Raw genomic sequence first — 25,009 nt, 5'->3', positions numbered from 1 at the left:
AAACAAAACGAATCTGTGTTTTAATCTGATTGAGATAATGTTGTGTGACCTGGATAATTAGAAGTGAATTGTTACTTACTAAAGCAATCTGATCAAAACACAGATCTATATTTCGTTTCAGGGGGGTTGGATGGCCGAATGGTTAGCACGTGCTTGTTGTATCATACAGCCTATCATTGAGTCAACTGGAGTGGTTTCGAATCCCCGGTTGTACGTGACAAGGATTAGGGTCGCCTGTCCCGAAATGACCTACATGTAGTTTCTGTCGAGTGGACGTTAAACCCATTTCTCTCTCTCTATATATATATTTCGTTTCGTTTTTTATACTTTCGATGGCCTACACTGACAAGTTATAGCGATAGGTCACGTCAGAGGTCAAAAGACCGACTTATGACCCTATGACGTCAGACATTTGATTAACCAATCAGCATTGATGTTACTAGTGGATTACCCACAGTTCCGTGAAAAACATGCCTAAAGCTCGCCGTAACAGACCGTTTCATTGGCTTATCCCTGACACCATTCAGAACACAAGTTAAATAACAACTCTTCCAGATCCAAGTGTAGTAAAGACAAGTAAAACGAAATTTTGAACTATAAAAACGAAACGAAATAGGATCTGTGTTTTAACCAGATTGTTGCTAAAGCGACATAAAAAAGAAACGCGAATGTGAATCGTGTTTTAAACTCCATTCTACTTTTCTGCTTGACAAGTAGTAGATTCCATGCATTGCCTTGTACTTGACAAGTGTTTTCTTTTGTGGGTTACCCATTCTTTCCTCCGCTTTTAATTGCAAATTTATGAAAAAAAGAGTTTTAAATATATATGTAGTATGGCAACGGTGTGCTTGACTTGTGTGGATGTTAAACCTGTGCATTTGGTTGGGAAGCCATGATAACTCACTAATCAGGGGATCCCAGGTTTGAACCTGGTTTTCGCTGAGAAAGTAAGTTGGGATTTTCTAGCCAGTTTCCTATTGATGGTGATGCGGGACGGAGTGGCGTGGTTTCGATTCCATCCACTTGTACCGGTTCCTGCAAGTCCCCCCACTGTTTAAAGGGACAATAACTAAGGGTGTGACGATTAGTCGGTTTAGTCGGAGTCGGTTCGGTTTTACCTACAAACCGGTTCAAGTCTTGGGAAATCGATAGTCGTCTAAAAAATACAGCATGATATAAACCAGTCGCTCGAATATTATAGCATGTTTTTTTTTTAAAAAGATACATGTATTAACGATCGACAATTATGGGGGCGAATAAGCAATAAGCTACATCATTGATAAATTGTCGACAATAATAATGAGACAGTATATTCCGTAATCGGCCGTAGATATTCCCGCGATAACAAGCGAGTATGTTTTTGCATACCTAATGAAGTTATTTTAAGAATACGTTATTTGATTGGTCGGTCACTAAGGTCAATGGTTGAAGTGCCCAATCAGAAACAAGTAATCCTCCAGGTTAGGTCAATAGGCATGCGCACTGAGCTGATGCCCAGATACGCTTTCTTGTCGGTTTATCACTAATATTATTGATCAATACGTCATTGTTTGAAGTTTTTTATATGTTGTATTTATTACTTTTATTAAAAAGGTTAAACAGGAGATTTGAACAAACTACATAGTACAACCAAAACTAAATTTTTTAATGTACCGGACACATAAAACATAGAACTGTATGTCGCCATTACAGTTTTAAGCTCCGTATATAAAGGCCAGTATATTAGCGTGTATTGCAGACTATGGAAGACTAATATTTTTCAGTTAGTTTTCATTACCGACTAAACCGAATCGGTTCCTTTTTTTAGCCGCCGACTAACCGGTTCAAGTTTTGCTTAGTCGTCACACCCTTAACAATAACACTCTTGCTGGCTTGAAAGCTCCAGAAAATAAATAATATCTCTATCTAAGTACTAGATGTTTAAGTGTCCTACCTGTTGTGTAAATTATCCATTACATCCTATTTTACTTGTCCAGAGGGTTCGAAAATATTTTTAAGTCGACGTTTCATTTGAAAAGGTTTACGTTAGACGTTTCAAACCATTATGTAGAATTTTTCAAAATTTTTAAATAAGATGTGTTAAGATGAAATTTGTATCATCAATTAATTGAAATATTCTAAAATAGTACAATTTGTTGACCAGAAAAAAGATTGAGACATATTATTCAGTTACAACAAGAGTGGTATTGAGACTTTAAGACCTACCAGCAGTTTGTGTCAAGTAGACATTAAACCTCATTTGTCTGTTTTCTAGGTTGTAGTTGGTGATAAAGTTGTGTTGAATCCTGTAAATGCTGGACAACCTCTACATGCTAGTAACTGTGATCTGATCGACAACCCAGGATGTAAGGAAGTTAACTCTGTCAACTGTACAACATGTTGGAAAGTTATTCTATTTATGGAATATCGGGAAAATAAAGATGATATTGTTAAAGGGGTAAGACAGGGCTTGCCACGAGCAAATTGGAGGCGAGTCGATAACTACTCACGCAAATATAGACTTGCGCGAGTGAGGCGAGTACATGTATTTACTCCCACAGAATGATGTGCGTGAGTAGCCATTTAAATTCCATGTGCCTAATGGCAATGCTCTTGTCACTTCGGTGGAAGCGGACGTTGAATAAAGGTATTTCACACACAATGACAATGCATACTCTTTTATTTCCTTGGCAAAAAAAAATATCTGTAAATCGTCTTCCCATGACAAGAACGTTGCAAGAGAAACTGGGCTTCCCTTTGCCAGCGTTGGCGTGCTGAGGGGATTCGGGTAAAGCTTAGAAAGGTAAAAGAACAGGCAAAACAATTTCAATCCCATCAATTTGCAGAAAAGATGCGGGATCGAAAGAATTGCTATTAATAGAAACGACAACATCCGCTCAATGTTTGATTATCCAGACACGGCAAAGGACATCCGCTTAAAAACCGCCTGGCAGTACGCGTCTCAAAGTATTTTTAGTAACAACAGTTGGCACTGGAAAGACACGCCGCGTGCGCAATAGTGCATCGATATGAAGGCATACAAATTGTTTACGGCTTTTTATATTACGATATTCAATTATTTCTGATTTAATTATTTTTTATATTTGCGCGAGTACTTAATCACTCACGTAAATTTGGTTTTACGCGAGCGTAGCGTGCGCACGAGAAATTACTCGTGTCTCGTGGCAAGCCCTGTAAGATAAATTTTCATTATTTTGATTAATACCATTTGATCTCACGGTGGCTAAGTCGGTAAGACGCTGGCTTTCTAGTCTGGAGGTTGTGTGTTCGATCCATGCATTGGCCGAGAAAGTTCATCATAATTTTCTGGCGTGGTTTCCCCTTGTCAGTGATGCAGGACGGAGGGCCTGACAGGGACAGCTGTCTAGTCGTTCGGATGAGACGAAAAACCAAGGTCCCGTGTATACATTGGAATGCACGTCAGAGCAGAACAATAGGACATTAAACCCCATTTCATTTCAGTTTCATTTCATTTACATTCCTCGTTATTGATTTTTGGAGGAAGGGCATGGTGGCTCATCAAGAAAGGCGCTAGCTCACAAACCAATGGGTCCCAAGTTTGATCCCACGTTGGCTGAGAAAGTTCTCCGGGATTGTCCAGGGTGGTTTCCCTTGGAGTGAGGGCCTGTTGGTGTGCACATTTAGATTCCTTAAACATACATTATGCAAGAGCTAAATCTGTCTTTAGGCCTGAAATGTTATCTAAATTATTAATTAGACATTAATTAACCTATCCAGACCATTATCAACTCTAGATGGCATCACTAGCCTGCGATCTTTAGTGGATTATGAGCCGATTTACTGCATAACTTTCCTTCACGATTTAACAATTAAATGGATAATCAAGACTATGCTGTTTATCGTACTGACTTTAGTAATGATGATCAAGCTTAAGGCTAGCCGGAAATTTCAACCGCTTAGTTCTCGGTTCATAGTGGATCAATTTGAATGAAATTTTCAGCAAATTACCTTTACACTATCTAGTTTTTAACTATTATAGTGAGAACTGGCAACTCGTTATCGAATCTCCCATAATGTATCTTTAACAGTTGGAATTTATTTTAAACCCCATTTCATTTCATTTTGTGTTTATAGGGAGATGTTGTAAGATTGTTCCACGCTGAACAGGAGAAGTTTTTAACGGGGGATGAATACAAGAATCAGCAATATGTTTTCCTCCGCACTACTGGAAGAACTTCCGCTACTGCTGCTACAAGTTCTAAAGCATTATGGGAAGTGGAGGTAAGGTGGTTCGAATTAATTCCAGAAAATTATTCTCAGTCGTCGGCATCCTGCACACAGAGGACTATCAACTTCAAGAATAGATCTCTGCCGTGAATGGCCCCCATATCAAAACATTAGTATACTATTTTGTCATGTGGTTCTACTATGTTTCGGGGGGTTGGATGGCTGAATGGTTAGCGTGCGCGCGCTGTATCATAAAGTCTGCCATTGAGTCGACTGGCGTGGTTTCGAATCCCCGTTTGTACGTGGCAAGGAGTAGGGTCGCCTGTCCAACCTCGTGGGTTTTCTCCGAGTCCTCCGGTTTCCTCCCACTGCTAAAGACCCCTACGCGCAAGCGAATTATGTAAATAAAATTAAACCATATGTTAGTCCCGAAATGACCTAGTTTGTGTCGAGTGGACGTTAAACCCCATTTCTCTCTCTCTCTCTCTACTATGTTTCACATCTGCCAAACATACAGAGATTAAATAAACTTTTTTCAATTTTATTAAATGGAAGCAGAATAAATACTTCTCAATGTATACTTAGTGTTTTCCGTCAAAATCGTCGAAAAGAGCTTAATAAGAGTAAGCTGTAGCACCGCTGTCTGAGCAAATTTTCCCTCATAGCACCCCCCCCCCTCTCTCTCTCTCTCTCTCTCTCTCTCTCTCTCTCTCTCTCTTTTATTGATTTCATTATTGTTATATTCATCAGGTGGTACAGCATGATGCTTGTCGGGGTGGAGCTGGTCATTGGAACAGTTTATTTCGTTTTAAACATTTAGCTACAGGGCAATATCTGGCAGCAGAGGTAAGTCAGGATTTATTAAACATTCTGCCATAAAGATATATTATGTAAGATTTAGATAAAGAGCCTGCCGTTCTTGCTATAATAGTTCAAAAATAGATAATGTAAAATGAATATATTGAACATTTCATTTAAATTACTCTATTCTGAGCCAAGTTATCACTGTTTGTAGTTTTGACAAGATGTGTGCATTGATTGTTTATTATCGTAACCATATTACTAGATATTCGAGTCTTAGTCTCGCTTCTCCATTTTTAAATTAAATCTTTAAATCGCCGAATCGTTCTAATCTAGTTAAAATCTTAAGTATCCGATGTCATCAAGAGTTAATTATGGTCTGGATAAGTTAATTAATGTCTAATTAATAATTTATATAACATTTAAGGCCTAAAGAAAGACCTGCAATAGGCTAATGTAGCTCTTTTTTAAGGAAAAAAAAAATAATGAAAAAAGTACTTAATTGCTCTTCTCATATTTGAACAAAACATGGCACACAATATAATTGAGTTGGTTATTTATCGTACAAGACCCTGAAGAATTATAAATTAAATTAAATTGGCCTAAAGTCGCTGTCAGAAAATGGATATTATCAGGAATGTAGCTTTAAACCTGTGATCAGATTTTTCACAGCTTAACCCACCTAAAAATTTACTCAAATCGATTGTTGACATTTATATATAAAAACAAGATGTGAGTGATTCTATTCCTTCCAATGTATATATTAGTATAATATTCATTGTTCTGAATTCCAATCTAGGGGTTGGGCCAACGATTTGATTTGTCAAATGAGTGCACTTTAGATCAAAAGTTCTAATCATTGAGTCAAGGGGGGCATGGTTTCGATCCTCCTGTTTCCTCCCACTGCTGAAGACCACTACATGCAAGCGAATTATTGAAATACAATGACCTAGTTTGTGTGAAGTGGACCTTACCCCATCTCTCTGGTTACAACTGTTTTCTTTCACCATCAGTGTTAAGTAATTAATTAGTCTGTTAATTACTGAATACTGCCAGTAAACGTAAGCAGTTGTAAACCCTACACTCTTTATCTGATCTAGATGACCGTTTTAAACTGGGAGCCACGGTGGCTCAGTGTGTAAGACCTTGGCTCGCTAACCTGGAGGTCACCTGTTTGATTCCTGCATTGGCCGTGAAAGTACATACAGATTTTCTGGCGTTGCTCCTCCATGTCAGTAGTGCATTACCAAGGGCCTGGCAAGGGACAACGTATAGTCTAGTCGTTTAGATGGGAAGAAATACCGAGGTCCCGTGTACACATTGGCGTGCACATAAACATTCCTTGGCAGTTGGAATTCGATATAAGAGTAAGCCGTAGTGGTGTATGTCCGTCTTCATTAGCCCAGTTGGAGCAGAACAGTAGGAGAGGGATTATATAGGCTTTGCTTGTTTCCTCATCCTAATATTCAATAAAATATTGTTTAGAAAAATAAAACAGTAGGACATTAAATCCCATTTCATGGCGTATGCTCGTCTTCATTAGCCCAGTTGGAGCAGAGCAGTAGGACAGTAGGTCTCCCATTTTAATCTTATATATACCATATTGATTATTATACATTACAGGTAGATAACGACCCTACACCTGATGTAACCAGAAATAAATTACGAGGTCAGATTGCTTGGCAGGTGTTCTGTCTCGTCTCCGTACCACATGGACATGATATCGCTTCCATATTTGAACTTGATCCAACTACTATGATCCGTGGAGACTCTTTAGTTCCAAGGTAAAGAAACATGGTCCCGTGTTCACAAAGCATTCTGAGACTCAAGTTAAGAATTACCTCAAAATTGTTCGCTTAAAATATAGTCCTTTATAAAAATTTTGTTGTTTTAATATATACTCAGCCAAATTAAAAACTTGACACTGATGAATTTCAACAAATTTTTTTTTTCTGGTAAGTCAAATAAATTTTAAAGTGTTTCTAATGATAGTAAGTAGTAAGAAGTCTTTAATTTCATAAAATTGTAAAGTCACGTGGATCACGTGACTTTTGAGCATATAAAGATGAAAAACCTGAAAAACATGTGCAAACACAAACTCGTGAGGTCAATCGATGCAAGTTTGCTTAAACTGAACACGCACACGTAACTTGAACTGGAAAAACAAATTAAAATTGTTATTTTCATCTTTGTTAGAAAATGCCGCGCCTTTCAAATGTAGAACGTCTACGTGCTATAGGTAGGCTCTATGCTGGTCAGTCTGTGGTCACTGTTGCAAGAGCCTTTAATTGTTCACACCAGACAATAATTAATCTTAGAATGAGAGTGCTTCAAAATGGAACTATTGCCGCCCGCCCAAGGGCGGGAGCGCCACGCGTGACGTCACTCCAGGAAGATCAAGCAATACGATTACGTCATCTTAGAAACAGATTTGTCACTGCAACCTCCACAAGTAGAGAGATGTTTGGTGGAAGGGTAACTGCACAAACTGTTCGAAATCGCTTGCAGGCTGCTGGTCTTCGAGCTCGGAGGCCCTATAATGGACCAATATTGACACCTCTTCATCGCTGTAACCGACTTGTGTGGGCCACAAGACACATAAGATTTACTCAAAGGCAGTGGAATTCGGTTGTCTTTAGTGACGAATCTCGATTCACTTTGAGATTTGCCGATGGCAGGGTCCGAGTGTACCGCAGACGAGGTGAACGTTACGCCCAAGTATGCGTCAGAGAAGTTGACTGATTTGGTGACGTTGCGGGACCTTCAACATGCTCTTGCTGAGCAGTGGCGACGTCTTCCTCGGGTAGTGTTTACTAATAGTCTGAGATCCATGAGAAGACGTTGTGTGGCAGTACAAGACACTAGAGGAGGCCACAACCGTTACTAAACACTTTATTCCGATTGTTCTCCAAGTCTCTGAATTTCATTTTGGGGGGTACTGTGACATCACGAACCTTATCAATATCAAGGACTTTCGGCGAGACGTTTTCTTGCTTTCTGTTGATGTCAAGGTCGTCTGTGCACAACATAACACTAAAATAGTTGCCTTAAACCAAATATTAAAAATCTAGTCCCAAAAATCCCGAGTGTCAAGTTTTTAATTTGGCTGAGTATATTAAATACATCAATAAGAAACTATGTGAAAAGTTTTGTGTTTCTGGATCAAAGATATTTATCATAAACAGTGATTAAAAGTTGAGTAAATTCTTAACTTAAGTCTGAGAATGCTTTGTGAACTCGGAACATGATTTAAATTTCTCTACTGTGTTGTAATCTCTATTGCAAACTAATTGAATTCATTTAAAGGGCGTATGGCTCTATCCTTTGCAAACTAATTGAATTCATTTAAAGGGGGTATGACTCTATTTTTTGGAACCTTGAACTAGACAAAAATGGTTCTAAAAGCACATATTAATGTAATTTAAATGTATGTAAAGTGATTCATATTCAATTTTTGAAAAAAAAAATGTAATTTCTAATGAATTATTTTCGGTGAAATGCTTGAACAGTTCAAATTAAACTGCATTGCTTAGTGCATTCTATATGTTTTTTAAATTATTATTTTGTCGTTTGTGAATCAGCCTTTACTTATTACTTCCACATTGTGTTGTAGGATTTGCTTTTATTTGTTCATTACAAAATGGCACCCAAAACCATATGGGAAATTGATAAATTTTGAATTTTAATTCGTGTTTTTAATTTTGAATTTTATGGAAAATATTTAGTTAGAGACTTAGCTCCTTTAAAGCAGGAGTGTCTAATCTGTTACATACTATGCATTAAATTGTTTACACAGATTCAGATGTACTCTTGTACACCCGTCTACAAATAATCTTTGTAGACATAATTTGAATTTTTACTTGATCAAGTTATCAAATAGAAACAAAAATCTGATAAAAATTATTTACCTTCAATGAGAATTTTGAATAACAATATAATAAAATCGCTAAAAATAATGAATAGGCTTCCACCTTAATTTATTGTTATCACAAGAGTGCAGGACTGAGGGCCTGGCAAGGGAAAACGTATAGTTGTTGAATGGGATGAAAACCGAGGCCCCGTGTACACATTGACGTGCACACAAAGGATCCCTTGGCAGTTAGAATTTGATATAAGAGTAGGCCATAGCGCCGCTGTCCGGGCAAAATGTCCCTCATAGCACACTGTATGGCGTATGCCCGTCTTCATTAGGCCAGTCGGAGCAGAACAGTAGGACGTTAAACCCCATTTCATTTCATTTCGTTATCACAAGGATGTAAAGGACCATTTCTATCAATCCAATGTGCCACGTTTAGATCCTGATTTAAAGTTACAGTTTCATATTTTCTAAGAAAGTCAAAACATAATTATTTCTATGTCTTTTGCTCAATAGGTTGTCAACTCACTATTATACGATCATAGGTTATTTTTCTCACACTTACAAATCTTCACACCGGAAATAATAACACAATTACCTCCCAATTACCTCCCTTGTTTTCCTATTCTCCACCATGGAATAGCTATCTTCAAAAGTTGAAAATGATATTTTTGCCAATTTCTCAACTGGCAATAGTGAATTATAGGAATAAGGGGATTATTCTTTAACAAGGTAGGACTGTTTATAGATACCATCTATTTTAGGGCTTTATTTTAATACATTTTAAAAATATAACTTAAGAATATGAAATTGTAACTTTAAAGTTATTTTTACTTGTATTATTCTGATCAGTTGTCTTTGAAAGGATGGGCGAAATGTCAAGAGTACAATTACAAAGATTTTTTATTAATTTGTTGCTCCAATCGAATTGTTCCCCGTCTTTCAAAAAGAAACGGGACTATATTAAAATGAGTGGACGTTAAACCCCATTTCTCCCATCTCACAAATTGAATCACAACTGATTATGCTTATTTATGATATACAATTCATTATTCGTTGCATATTATTTTATTTGTTTTCAAATTTTCAGACAAACTTTTGTTCGTCTTCATCACCTCTGCACAGATTCTTGGGTTCACAGTACAAGTATACCGATTGATAAGGAGGAGGATAAACCAATCAGAAATAAGGTATAGTATCACATGACATAAATATTTCAAAATTGGTCATATGTGATGTTGTTTGTATTTGGATATTGAAAGATATTGTGTTATTCACTAAGGACCGGGTATCATTCAGATTTGATGAAAAAAGGAAAGAAACTGAGCTTACCATCTATAATCTAATACTCATATTCAGTTAATAGATTGCCATGCAGAAAATGTTAAATACCATCAAGATTCATCAAATAACGCCCAGTTTGTGCTACCCTTTAGTTTAAGAAACACCATTTAGTTTTGACATCGGTCATCAAGTTTATGACCATTTAGTTTAGTTTTGATATTGGTCATCCAGTTTATGACCATTTAGTTTCATAAACTAGACAACCGATGTCAAACTAAACTGTAGCCCAAACTGGGCGTTATTTGATGAATCTTGATGGTATTTAATGCTTTCTGCATGGCAATCTATTAACTGAATATGAGTATTAGATTATAGATGGTAAACTCAGTTTCTTTCCTTTTTTCATCAAATCTGAATGATACCCGGTCCCTAGTGAATAACACAATATCTTTCAATATCCAAATACAAACAACATCACATATGACCGATATTTCATCAAATCTGAATGATACCCAGTCCCTAGTGACAGAACCATGTATTTCTGATTGTTGAAATGAAATACAGCGCTTGCTCGCTTATCCTGAGATCTCTGATTCGCTCCAAATGTTGGTCGAGAAAGTTTCCTTGGTAACCTGGAAGTCTCTGGGTCACTCCCAGCATTGGCTGAGAAAGCTCCTAGGGATTTTCCATGACGTGGGTAAGACGCTGGCTCGCTAGCCTGGAGGTCGGGTGTTCGATCCCTGCATTTGCCGAGAAAGTTCCTGGGGATTTTCCAGCGTGATTTCCCCTTGTCAGTGGTGCTGGAGGGACGGCCTGACAAGGAATAGCTTCTTATCTTTGGGATGGGATCTAAAAACCGAGGTCCTGTGTACACTTTGGCGGGCATGTAAAAGAACCCTTGATAGAGTTTTGAAATAATGGTGGATTGTAGTGCCGCTGACCGGGGCAAATTTACATCAAATTACACTGTATGGTGCATGCCCGTCTTCATAAGCCTGGATTGCATAGGACGTTGTACCCCATTTTGTTTTATTTTAGGTTGGTTGTGCCAAGATAAAAGAAGATAAAGAAGCTTTCGCTATTGTTCCTGTCAGTCCAGCGGAAGTTCGAGATTTAGATTTTGCAAATGATGCCAGTAAACTTTTGGCAGATATTGCATCAAAGTTGGAACGTGGTGCCATTACTCAAAATGAACGAAGGTTTGTCAACATTTTTTATATGTCCGTCCATCAACATTTTGTGTTTGGTTACTCTACAGGTCACAATTTTTATCTGATTTTGAGAAAACTTTAAATATAAGTTTATATTCCAAAAATCTTGGTTCCTTTCAATATTGGCATATATCGGACCGTAACTTCATGGATTATGTCCCCTGATTGTACAAAAAATCACATTTTTAGCTTGTCCCACTGTCCATCTCTTGCAAAATGTGGGCGTATTTTGCATGGCAACCACTTGCTCATATGTTTTTAACACAGAGAGAGAAATGGGGTTTAACGTCCACTTGACACAAACTAGGTCATTTCGGGACTAACATATGGTTTAATTTTATTTACATAATTCGCTTGCGCGTAGGGGTCTTTAGCAGTGGGAGGAAACCGGAGGCCCCAGAGAAAACCCACGAGGTTGGACAGGCGACCCTACTCCTTGCCACGTACAACCGGGGATTCGAAACCACGCCAGTCGACTCAATGACAGACTTTATGATACAGTGCGCGCGCTAACCATTCAGCCATCCAACCCCCCATGTTTTTAACAAAATCACGAAGTGTGCCTAAAGTTATATTCACATAAGTTCAGTTGGATTTACTTGTGCAGTGTGTCGTACGCCCGTATCTATAGTCGCTCCTGTATGAAAGTCCCATATGTCGGATCTGTAGCCGTATAGATGTGCATGTTTTCTTATCAGTGGGCGTGAAAATCTGTGCATTTCCTAAATTTTAATAAAGTTACCATTTCAAGAAACTTTTTAATGTTTTATTTATTGCAGGTTCGTTACTCAACTTTTGTCAGATCTGATATTTTTTCTGGCCAATCTAGAAATGTCGAACACAGGAGCAGAACCACTAGACTTACAAGTAACTAAACAAGATCGTGAACGACAAAAATTATTCAGGGAACAAAATATTTTAGAACAGGTGAGAATTTGGTAAAGGACAGCTGTGATTTTAAGTCATATAATATTCAAAATAACACAATGTATTGAGGACAAAAGATTATAGATTCTATACATGTTTTTGATTGTTCAACGAAAACAGGGGACTATTAAAATGGGTTTGTCCGTCTGTCTATCTGTCTTGTCCGTCTGGCTGTCCGTTACATTCATGGGGACACACCAATAACTCTGCTTTGTGTAGGTGTTTATTAGGTTGATGCCTTGTTGGAGTTCAAAGATGAGCATTTTCTGCTTAGGGTAAGCAGAGACAAGCAATTTGATTGGTCAAAACTTTGGAACAGAATAACTCTCCTTCTAGGCTAAGCAGATATAAACAATTTGTTTTTTATTAATGCCTTGATTCTAAGCAAGGACGAAAGATGATTTCATTACATCTCAAGACCATGACTAAGTTCAATCGTGAGCATTTTCTGTTTAGACAAGGTATAGATAAGCCTTTTTATTGCTCAAGGCTTTACAAGAAAGGTTAATGTGCAATTAATGAATATGTGTCATCTATTTATTATGGGACTGAGCCTGGCGACATCAGCTTCAATGTTGGCTTGTTTCTACATCAGTTGGCAGATTTTTTCTATGGACATGTTCTAATATTGGCTCCTAGCTAATACAAGAAAATTTATACATACCGTAAGACCATATTCCTTAAGCAATGGCCCAAGAAATCCGTCTCTTGCCATTGCTAGATTTACTTCTGATACTTGAGCTTTTGAGGGAGTGTGTCTATTCTTCCCATTCAATCAAATCTATCCCATGTACAGCAACATGACAGCCCTTCGTTTAATCTGGGATCTGCCCTAAAACTTTGAACAGTGATTTAAGGCACTGGTATTAAAAACGATGAAAGTATTGTTCGTCTCCAAACAGTATTGTTTACATTGTATTCGTTGTGATGGCCTCATTTGTCACACAATTAGTTTTTCTGCAATATTTTGCTATACAATGGTTAATTGGGCGTAATAAAATCATGACGTAACGTTATGTAAACATATTTGGTGCAATTTGGAGTTATGTTTAAAGCGTAATGATGTTGTTACGCAGTTAGCAATTGGTTATTAATCGGACTATTGACCAGTCATAACTTGGAACAGAAATTTGCTTCCATTACAGCACAGTGTTAAGTGGGATTAGGTATAATAAAACGAAACACTGCGAGGAGTATGCTGTAAGACATGCAAATTGATACTATGATCCTTTGTACATTTACTACTAGTCATATTTATACTGATCTCGTTTGTGTTTTTTGTTCTCAGATATTCAAGATACTTCAAGCACCATTCACAGATAGGGGTCAAGGTCCCTTTCTACGAATGGAAGAACTAGCAGACCAAAGACATGCACCATTTAGACACATCTGTCGACTGTGTTATCGTATTTTAAAATTATCACAACAGAATTATCGAAAAAATCAGGTATAGTTCTGTAAAATGTATTTTTAGCACAGGCAAGATATTATCCCCATTCCTTGAGGAAGTGGGGGGTTGGATGGCTGAATGGTTAGCGTGTGTGCGCTGCATCAGAAGGTCTGTCATTGAGTCAACTTGTGTGGTTTCGATTCCCCGGTTGTAAGTGATAAGGAGTAGGGTCACCTGTCCAACCTTGTGGGTTTTGCTCCGGGTCCTCCAGTTTCCTCCCACTGCTAAAGAACCCTACACGCAAGCGAATTATTGAAATAAAATTAAACCATATGTTAGTCCCGAAATAACCTAGTTTGTGTCAAGTGGACTTAAACCCCATTTCTCTCTCACTCTCTCTCCTTCAGGAAGAGTTTGTTATTGCCCAGGGGATGGGTGGGTGAGTGGTCTAAGAGAGAGAGAGAAATGGGTTTAACGTCCACTTGACACAATTTTTTTTAAATAATTTTCTTTTAAAACCAAAATGGTTAATGTTAAACAGAAACTTGTTATAATTTATTTTTAAAATATTATATTACAGGAATATATTGCCAAAAAACTACCATTTATGCAAAAACAAATCGGCTATGAAGTGCTGGCTGAAGAAACTATTACCGGATTACTACACAACAATCGCAAATTATTAGAAAAACACATTAAAGAATCTGAAATCGATACTTTTGTTACACTTGTCCGCAAAAAAAGAGAACCAAAGTATGTGAATTTTAATTGTTTTAAGATATATTTGATTTAAGTTGCCCAGAATTTTATGAAAGTGTTTTTATAGTATACAGTTTCAAGATATGTGTATATAAAAGACTGTGTGTATATAAAAAGGATTTATCAGTATCGTTTCTAGGTCTTTTATTTGGATTTTCTTCTTCCATGCTGGTGGGTTGAGGCTGAGATCCAAACTTGCCTGCACTGTTATAGGGACTCTTACGCCCTTCTTTTCCTATCGAGTGTGAGGATTATCATCTCCTTGGGATTATAAAAAAAAAAATTCTTGTGTATATAAAAAAAAAAAATTTGTGTGAAGTAACAAACCTGCAAACCAACTGATGTAGGGTTAAATATTTACAACAGTTTATATGCGATAACCCTTTCTATGTTATTGAAGATATATATATGTCTTGTTTTGTGCAGGTATTTATGTATATATTTTTTGTTGTTTTATGCAGGTATTTAGATTATTTATCTGATCTGTGTGTATGTAATAAGATAGCTATACCAGGAACTCAGGAATTGATCTGTAAATGCCTGTTGAGCTCAGAAAATGCTGATATTTTGATAGACACAAGGTATGTTAATACATCTGGCGCGGCACTAAGGTACTGGGAGGGATTCTAATGATCTTCAGCACAAACAGGGCTAATGAGAGAGAGAGAGAGAGAGAGAGAGCGAGCGAGAGAAAAAAAAAATGGGGTTTAATGTCCACTGGACACAAACTAGGTCATTTCGGGACTAACATATGGTTTAATTTAATTCAATAATCGCTTGCGCGTAGAGGTCTTTAGCAGTGAGAGGAAACCAGAGGACCCGGGGAAAACCCACGAGGTTGGACACAGGGCTAAGGAAGACTGGCATATGCCATGCAGTGTGCTATAGGGGAATTTTGCCTGGACAGTGGCTTTTCCGTCTACTATTCATCAGTTCAAACGATCAATGGTTCCTTTACGTTCACGCCAGCTTGTTCACAGAACTTAGGTTTCATCTGCATGACAAGACCCTGGGTCGTACTGCAACACTGACATAGGGAAACCAGGGTGGGAAAATCCCACAGAAACTTCTCGGCCAACACCGGTATCAAACCCAGTATCGCCTGGTTCACTTAACCGCCATGTTACTCTTTGAGCCACTGTGACTCCTGTGTGGCCGAATCGTTAAAGCATACGCGTTGCATCAAAAGGTCTATCCTTGAATCAAGTGGCGTGTTTATGATTGCCCGCTTATACGTGACAAGGAGTAGGGTCGTCGTCCAACCTCGTGGGATTTCTCTGGGTCCTCCGGTTTCCTCCCACATGCATTATTAAACTAAAACGGAACCATCTGTTAGTCTCGAAATGACCTAGTTTGTGTTGATTGGACCTTAAACCCCATTTCTCTCTCTCTTTTATAATTTATTATGCCAAAAAATTCTGCAGTTAATTATGTGATAGTTGATGTGCCATTTTCATTATACATGTGATTTATTAATAGGCTGATGACAAAAACTTAAATTGAAAGTAGAAATGCCATTTTGACTATTCTTACATGTGATTTATTATTAGGTTGATGACAAAATATTAAATTGAAAGTAGAACTGTCATTTTGATTATTCTTACATGTGATTTATTAATAGGTTGATGACAAAATATTAAATTGAAAGTAGACATGCCATATTCTTCATTTGTACATGCGATTTATTAATAGGTTGATGACAACTCAGGTAGAAACCGAACTAGAAGTAGATTCACCTGATGGAGAACCAGTAGATCCGATTATTACAGTGGAAGAAGAGGAGGAGGTGGTGCTAATCTGGAAACAGGTAAACGACCACCAACAACAGAAAGGTATCCGAGAACTGGCCATGGCATCAGCTGATAACATAAAAGATGATAAAGAAAGTCTGGAATATTACAGGTAGAACTACATACAGTTATCATCTGAATTTAGATTTTCCTGAAGGTTTAACATTTCTAATGAATAACTAATGAATATCAAAAATAAGCCATACAACCTTATAGATTTTCCTGAAAGTTAACTTTTCTAATGAATAACAGGCAACTAACTAATGAATATCAAAAATAAGATATGCAGCCTTATAGATCTTCCTGAAAGTCAGGGGTTGGATGGCCGAATGGTTAGCACATGCGCGCTGTATCATAAGGCCTGACATTGTGTCAACTGGCGTGTTTTCGAAACCCCGGATGTATGTGACGAGTAGGGTTGCCTGTCCAACTTCTCTGGGTCCTCCGGTTTCCTCCCACTGCTAAAGACCCCTAAAAATCAAATTATTGAAATAAAATTAAACCATATGTTAGTCCCAAAATGACCTAGTCTGTGTCGAGTTGACGTCAAACCCCATTTCTCTCTCTCTCTCTTTGTGATAAGTAGTTGGATTGTCTACCTAACCTTGTGTGGTTTCTCTGGGGTAATCCAGTTTCCTTTCACTGCCAAAGACATCTGCTTGTAATCAAATAAATGAATTAAAAGTATATGTGTTAGTCCCAAAATGTTCTGGTTAGTGTTGACTGGTTGTTAATTTGTCTTTATTAGCATTTGATAAAAGTAAACTAAATTTATTAACCATGAGTACATAGGTGCATGTCTGACTTTCACTCTAGCTGGTTAGATATCCTGTTCATATTTACCCTGCATTCTGGCACAAAAGTTCTCTAGCAAAACCGTGATAGAAATAACCTCTTTAGGGAGGTAAAAACCATGATAGAAATAACCTCTTTAGGGAGGTAAGACCGTGATAGAAATAACCTCTTTAGGGAGGTAAGAACGTGATTGAAATAACCTCTTCAGGGAGGTAAGACCATGATTGAAATAACCTCTTTAGGGAGGTAAGAACGTGATTGAAATAACCTCTTCAGGGAGGTAAGACCGTGATTGAAATAATCTCTTTAGGGAGGTAAGAACCGTGCGTGATAGATATAACCTCTTTAGGGAGGTAAGAACGTGATTGAAATAACCTCTTCAGGGAGGTAAGACCGTGATTGAAATAATCTCTTTAGGGAGGTAAGAACCGTGCGTGATAGATATAACTTCTTTAGGGAGTTAAGAACGTGATTGAAATAACCTCTTCAGGGAGGTAAGACCGTGAATGAAATAACCTCTTTAGGGAGGTAAGAACCGTGCGTGATAGATATAACCTCTTTAGGGAGGTAAGAACATCATTGAAATAACCTCTTTAGGGAGGTAAGAATGCGATTGAAATAACCTCTTTAGGGAGGTAAGAACGTGATTGAAATAACCTCTTTAGGGAGGTAAGAACTAGGGAGGTAAGAACATAGTTTGAAGGAGCTCTATGATTTTAGCGCTATAGGAATCTCTTGCAATAGAATATAAGTCCAAATGTAGTTCAGTTGCACACAGTATGCTGTTCCCTATACAAGCCTACAGCCATCTTTATTTGCCATTGATGAGTCTGTCTTGAATCAAATTGAATCCATGACAGAAGATTATCTATCATTGATATTTTGATTTTGTTTTCTTAATTAAATGTTAAATAATCTTGAGAACTTATTGGGAGAAACTTGAGATTTTCCGAAAAATGGAAATCATGCATGGCTACTTTAAGTAGCTCTCCAAAAACTAATCTATTGAATACATTTTTATTTTGTTCCAGACATCAACTAAACCTGTTTGCTCATATGTGTTTAGATCGTCAGTACCTGGCTATAAACAAATTATCAGAGCAGTTAGACGTTGATCTTATTCTTAAGTAAGTTAATATTGTTTATTTTGCCGAATTTTCTAGAAAAATGTTATTGAAAACAGACAGAATTGTTTCAATGGCATTTAGTAATTAATCTGGAAATACACAGGTCACAAAATCTGTGGAATACAATTACTGCTTATTGCGGAGCACCATTTTGACTAGGCTTTGTAATTGTAAGCAGTAATTATATTCCATAGAATTTTGACCTGTGTCATATGATAGATTTTGCACTTGTATTGCATAGAAAGTGATATGTTTATACTGATGTTGTGGCTCAGTGGTTAGGGTGCTGGGAACCACAGTGGCTAACTGAGTAAGACGCTGGCTCGCTAGCCTGGAGATTGCGGGTTCGTTCCCGGTGTTGGCTGAGAAAGTTACAGCAATATTTAAAATCTCAGAAACGTTAATGGTTTCTTTGATTGATTTCCCTTATTGTTAATAGGTTTTCATTTCAAGTGAAGCCTCTATCACTACAAGCACGGGACTTATGGCTAGCTCCCAGATCCATTCACTTGATTTCATATATTATTTTGTTTTAAAGGTGGGTTGGATGGCCAAATAGTTAGCATGTGCACGCCGCATCGTAAGGTCTGTCATTAAGTCAACTGCCGTGGTTTCGATTCCCCAGTTGTACGTGACAAGGAGTAAGGTCGCCTGTCCAACCTCGTGGGTTTTCTCCGGGTCCTCTGGTTTCCTCCCACTGCTAAAGACCCCTTTGTGCAAGTGAATTATTGAAAATTGAACCATTTTTTAATCCTGAAATGACCTTACTGTTTAAATTTGGTTCCATTTTCATATTTAACTACATTTTGTAATATTGGTTGTATTTAGATGTATGGAAGATGAATCTCTACCAGCAGATCTGAGAGCTTCGTTCTGTCGACTTATGCTTCACATGCATGTAGATCGTGATCCACAGGAACAGGTGAAGCCTGTAAAATATGCTCGGCTCTGGTCAGAAATCCCTACCAAAATATCTATTGAAGAGTAAGTAAATATGTGCTAATCTAATCTTTATTTAGATACCTAGTGACAAAATGAGTAGAAAAATGTGTAGTATTGTCTGATATCCGTGGTTTGTTTTTAGACATTCCCATATCTCTTGTGTGTTTGTAACTTGACTTGCACAGATATATAATATAGCGTCAAGTTTTTTGTAAAAAAAAAATAATGTTTAGTTCTTTAGTCATAGTAAATGTGTTGTAGTATGTCTGTAAAACACACAGCCCAGTTTCATTTGTATCCACTAATTGGAAGGCTCATCAGTAGTATAATAGTAATGATAAACTAAAATTAGCATGAAATTATTATAGCTTTAAAAGTGAGACTAGAACTATATTGTGTATTTAATTGTTATTTTAAATCGGCTGTTTCATGTCAGTGTTGCTTTTTTTTTATTATTTGCTTTTTAAAACATTTGTATTATATTTATTTATAATTTGCTTTACAGTTATAATGCTATTCAACAGCATTTGAAGTATGTTAATATGAATAGAATAGAATGAAATATTAATTCAATAACTAACTCAGTTCTACTGTTTGGTCTTAGCATGTTAACAATTTCAGGAATGGGCATTAAAAAAAAAAAATAGATACCACTTTATCATTCAATGATGTTTTCTTGGCTGTTAGCATGTTAACAATTTTAGAATCTGACATTTTGAAAATATAGTGAAAAGATAATACTTTATCATTAATTGACAAGTTATTTTGAATATTGAGAAATTTATAGAAACTACACATGCATTAAAGAATGATTTTTTCATTTACTGTTCTGGAAAAGTGAAGATATGAGATGAAATAGGTTGTAACCTACTGTCAATTTTAAAAGAACCAAGCTAGTTTTATTTAATTAATATTAGAATTATGTTATTTACCTTAGATCCCCAGTACTGCATTATATCAATATTGTATCCTATATTTGATAGAAGATCTATATTTGATAGAAGATCTTTTGATGAGAACTATCACACGTTTTTTGCCCCACTACATGTCAGCATTTCGATTATCTGTCACAAATTTGATTGCCGGGCACAAATCAGCTCAAAATTTAACCCATCAGCTTATTTGAGAAAGTAATATTTTATGGTTTTTTTTTATTCTTATCATTTTGTACTGATAACTAGTTGTAAAACTTTCCCCAAAGTGTATTAGGTCATATTTTTATAGTTAAATCGTTTTTTTAAAAATCTGAAACATTTGAACAAATTTACTGTTATTACCATTATTTGTGGAATCATTAGACACTTTAGAAAATTTGCGAATTACTTTTCATTTCTGAATCCTTTTCACGTTTCGTACCATTTATATCTTAAAATATTCATGGTGGAATGATGTCTGCATTTAACTTCATAAGCCCAATTGCTGTTACATGTATGTGAACGTAAAATCCACAACTGGTGATATTCAGTTATTACAGGCTTCATGCTCATTTACCTGCAACTTTGAATATAAAATCATGTGTATGCCCTCCTTGCATGATATGTGTTTGCATGAGACAGTAAACTATTTCTTCATATACCTGTAGTTGCATGAATCCTGCTTGAGTATTGCATGCTCTCTTAGTCACATATTATTAAGCGACTAAAGATCTGGTGCATCTCAAACCATGTTTATTGACTGTATTTTATTTAATGGAACTCAAGTTAATAAAAGCATGATTGAGGATTCATACCTTTCTGACAGTTTCAAGCCTAAAGATAGGTGGTCTGAATCCATGTCTATATATATGTTAAGCGATATTTTTAGAAAGTCTATGAATTGCTTTTTATTTCGGCATCCATTGGACATTTGGTCTGTAATCATTGTGGAATGACAAGGCAGCTGTTGATTAGCGCAGTTATTTGTATATGTTCCCTTTCACAAGAGTATGGCCACAGCAAATAGCATAATGTATTTTTAATTTAATCAAATAGTCATGCATGAATAATAGCTAAGGTGGGTTGGCCTTTATGAATGCTTTACAAATTACGTACAAACAATATCCATTAACCATAAACCTTTTTGTTCTCATTATTGCTTTATGCTTTTGTAGGCCATCATAAATGTATGGTATTTAAATAACTTCCAAAAAAAAAATAAATAAATAATACTCATTAAGCATTGCAAGAATCATGTTTTCGCCATCATTAAAAAAACCCAAAACATTCTCATGCTTTTTAGCTTTAAATGTCAGTCTTTAAAATTATGAAGCTGTAGATGTGTATATAATTGTATCTATAATGTATGTGTTACATATGAAGAGTCCAGGGGAAGAATGATCTAAGTCACATGTTGGTCTTTTCGCTTAAAAGGCAAAACAGACTTTTGGACGAGAACGGAACAATTAGTGGGGAACAATTAGTGGGTTTAATTACAACTTCAAAATGATGTTTAACACGAATTATAATTACCTAGTACAACAATAAAGGGTATGATGGACGAATTTGTCCGGGAGGCCATTTCAGAAGGGCCTTGGTTCAATGTGACTCCAATCGTTTTTATCTGAAATTGATTGTTCCACAGAAAGCTTATACAATTTGCTACCAGATAGCACCATTAATTAACTGGGGTTCGTTGAAAAAGTGACTTAGATTGTTCTTCCCATGGGGGCCTTCAAAAACCTGAACTGTAGAGCAAGAAAACTTTGTGAGTTTGAAAAGAAATCGAAAATATTTACATATCACATTTTACTTCATACTAATTCTCCCGTTATATCAAAATGATTCGCTTATTCTTTTGTTCTTTTTAATGGATGGTAATGAAAAAATTTGATTAGCTAAGAATTAATGCTTCTTGCATATTCTACAGTGTGCATTGTGTCTATTTATTTTGGCAAAGGCATTGATAATTTGGTATTCCTTGAAAAATAGAAAACTCATTGGTTAGACACACCCTTCTCTCTATGGCGCCCAGTGGAACGTGTCATTAGTAATTGGTGTGATCGTCCATTTGCAGCTTCCATTGGTTGGCTTCCTCGTTGACTTAATTTAAATTAATTTGATTAGGGATCCCACTAAGATTTGTTTGCATCAAACATAGTAATATAATCAATTAGATTACGGTTTTGATTCCCCGGTTGTACGTGACAAGGAGTAGGGTCGCCTGTCCAATCTTGAGGGTTTTCTCTGGGTCCTCTGGTTTCCTCCCACTGTTAAAGATTACAATCAGATTATGATTACATCTAATCAATTAAATTACTGCTTACTCATAACTATAACATATCTTTCAACAATCTTAGTGGGGTTGGATGGCCGAATAGTTAGCGTGTGTGTGTTGTATCATAAGGTCTGTCATTGAGTCAGCTGGCATGGTTTCGATTCCCCGGTTGTACGTGACAAGGAGTAGGGTCGCCTGTCCATCCTCGTGGGTTTTCTCCGGGTTCTCCAATTTGCTCCCACTACTGAAATTAAAAAATTTAACCATAGGTTAGCCCCAAAATGACCTAGTTTGTGTCGAGTGGATGTTAAACCCCATTTCTCTCTCTATTGTAAATAAAATACCTGTATGTTAGTTTCAAAATAGGGGTGTTGGATGGCCGAATGTTTAGCACGCGCGCGCTGTATCATACGGTCTGTCATTGAGTCAACTGGAGGGGTTTCGATTCCCCGGTTGTACGTGACAAGGAGTATGTCCAACCTCATGGGTTTTCGCCGGGTCCTCCGGTTTCCTCCCACTGCTAAAGACCCCTACGCGCAAGCGAATTATTGAAATAAAAAGATTAAACCATATGTTAGTCCCGAAATGACCTAGTTTGTGTCGAGTGGACGTTAAACCCCATTTCTCTCTCTCTCTAGTTTCAAAATGGCCCTGGTAGATATATCCGTGGACGCTAAACCCCCTCCCTCTCTCTTTCTCTCTAGATCTCTCTCTCTCTCACTTTAACAGTCTTAGAGCTCTATTGAAGGGAGATATATATACCGGTACATGGTTCGAGGACAGAATATAAATAGATCTGCATTTATGTTTACACATGGTCCCTATTTTTATTCAGCAAAGTTTTCTTACTCTATGGTTTGGTAAACTTGCTGCAAGATTTAAAATAATGGTATATTTGATTAACAATTTTCAGTTATGAAGCTCATGTTAGTAAAATTCCTGAGAAAGAACAGGTTAAACACAAGTTTCAACAAACTATTACATTTGTAGAAGACTATCTGTGTAATATTGTTAATAAGGCCTGGGCAGAAAAAGAACAGAATAAACTGACCTTTGAGGTAAGACAAAAGATATTTTTTTTTTTTTTTGTGGAAGAGAAAGATTTTGTGAAGATATTAACATTATTTCAGAATAGATTAAAATATTACATATGTATAATTTGTTTTGTCTTTTATACTTTCGATGACCTTGTGTAGTGATGACAAGTAAACGACATGTTGAACTATACAAAACAAAGGGACACAGGATATGCGTTTTAATCACATTGTAACTCAGTGGATTGAAAATTGCAATTTCATTTTACTTTCCTATAAATCACAAAATCTCTATTTATTCATATGTATGTATGTTTTATTCCCATACCATTTAGAAAACTGAGTTATAAGGTGGTAAATCGCTAATATTTGGGACCTAGAAATTGACACAAATGGGTCGCAACACATATATAATGTAATATGAATGTACATAAACTGATTTACATTCAATCGTTTCCGTTTTTACTTTAATTTCAAATCAGTTATGTTCGGCGAAATACGCCAGAAGTTTTAATCGAATGGCAATCTCTAGCATGTGGTTATTCCAGTCTACACTGATTTATTGCGCATGCTCTCAAGATAAGAATATGGCATCACTGTTTGACATGACTTGTGGAATATGTCTAGCTTCATTCTTTGAGTCCCTTGTTACAAATGGCGCTGAAACGCATTATGGTACACGATTTGTGTACCAATGATAAATAGTTTATTTTGTGTTAAACATTGGATATCAGAAGCCCATCTTTTTCCTTTAAGATCACAACATCAGTGTTGATTTAAATTGACAAATAATTCCTGTTTTCAATGTCAAAGACTGTGGATGATATTGGGTTAGAGGCTTAGCTCCTTTAAATATTAGTTCAAAATTGTATTTATTTTTTGTTCCCATACTTATTAGAAAAATGATTTAATAAAATTAAAGAATCCCCGCTCAACAGAATACACAACAGACTTGTAGAAGTAGAAGATTGTTTAATGGGTCGACGTTTCGGGTGCAATACCCTTTATCAAGATTCACCCGAAACGTCGACCCATTTAACAATCTTCTACTTCTACAAGTCTGTTGTGTATTCTGTTGAGCGAGGATTCTTTAATTTTATTTTACTACCCCGCCCCGCCGGTATCATATTTTGATCCAGTCTCCACGCAGATGTATCAGCCTGTCCAGTTTTAATTACTCTCTAAGGGAGTGTTGCCGTACCCTTTTCCTGTTTCCAAAAATGATTTAAACAATAGGACAAATTTGACCTGAAATAAATATCAAAATAATAAGGGGTAACTTTTTGGATTGGAATTGAAATTAGATACGGTTTGTGATAGAAATGAAATGAAATTGGGTTTAACGTCCTACTGTTCTGCTCCGAACTGGGCTAATGAAGACGTGCATACACCATATAGTGTGCTAGGAGGGAAATTTTGCCCGGACAGCGGCACTATGGCCTACTCAGTGACACTACGGCCTACTCTTATATCAAATTCCAACTGTCAAGGGATCTTTTACGTGCACACCAATGTGTACACTGGACATCGGTTTTTCGTGCCATCTGAACGACTAGATAGCTGTTCTTGTCAGGTCCTCTGTACAGCAACACTGACAAGGGAGAACCATGCCAGAAAATCTGGATGAACTTTCTCGGCCAATGCAGGGATCGAACTCCCGACCTCCAGGCTAGCGAACCAGTGTCTTACCCACTTAGCTACCGTGATCCCCAG

The 25,009-nt window shown here is 36.9% G+C and overlaps 1 protein-coding gene across 2 annotated transcripts in view; it reads left to right on the top strand.

The window, feature by feature from the left end:
• The window catches only part of LOC126827242 (inositol 1,4,5-trisphosphate receptor), a 91,840-nt gene that overhangs the window by 66,133 nt on the left and 698 nt on the right, over positions 1-25,009 (top strand). The window contains exons 6-19 of one of the 2 annotated variants that reach the window (XM_050556495.2): positions 2,255-2,437; positions 4,096-4,242; positions 4,939-5,034; positions 6,613-6,773; positions 9,936-10,035; positions 11,168-11,328; positions 12,120-12,267; positions 13,556-13,714; positions 14,238-14,410; positions 14,878-14,997; positions 16,109-16,318; positions 18,033-18,128; positions 18,957-19,112; positions 23,176-23,320. In XM_050556495.2, the coding sequence (XP_050412452.1) occupies positions 2,255-2,437; positions 4,096-4,242; positions 4,939-5,034; positions 6,613-6,773; positions 9,936-10,035; positions 11,168-11,328; positions 12,120-12,267; positions 13,556-13,714; positions 14,238-14,410; positions 14,878-14,997; positions 16,109-16,318; positions 18,033-18,128; positions 18,957-19,112; positions 23,176-23,320 (2,055 nt within the window). Of the gene's footprint in view, positions 1-2,254; positions 2,438-4,095; positions 4,243-4,938; positions 5,035-6,612; positions 6,774-9,935; positions 10,036-11,167; positions 11,329-12,119; positions 12,268-13,555; positions 13,715-14,237; positions 14,411-14,877; positions 14,998-16,108; positions 16,319-18,032; positions 18,129-18,956; positions 19,113-23,175; positions 23,321-25,009 lie in introns of those variants that run through there. The other variant, XM_056102150.1, reaches the window with a different exon arrangement.

The sequence above is a fragment of the Patella vulgata genome, chromosome 7, assembly GCF_932274485.2.
Source record: "Patella vulgata chromosome 7, xgPatVulg1.2, whole genome shotgun sequence".
Classification (NCBI taxonomy): Eukaryota; Metazoa; Mollusca; class Gastropoda; family Patellidae; genus Patella; species Patella vulgata.
Note: the sequence above shows the minus strand (reverse complement) of the source record. Positions and strands in the feature narration are given on the sequence as shown.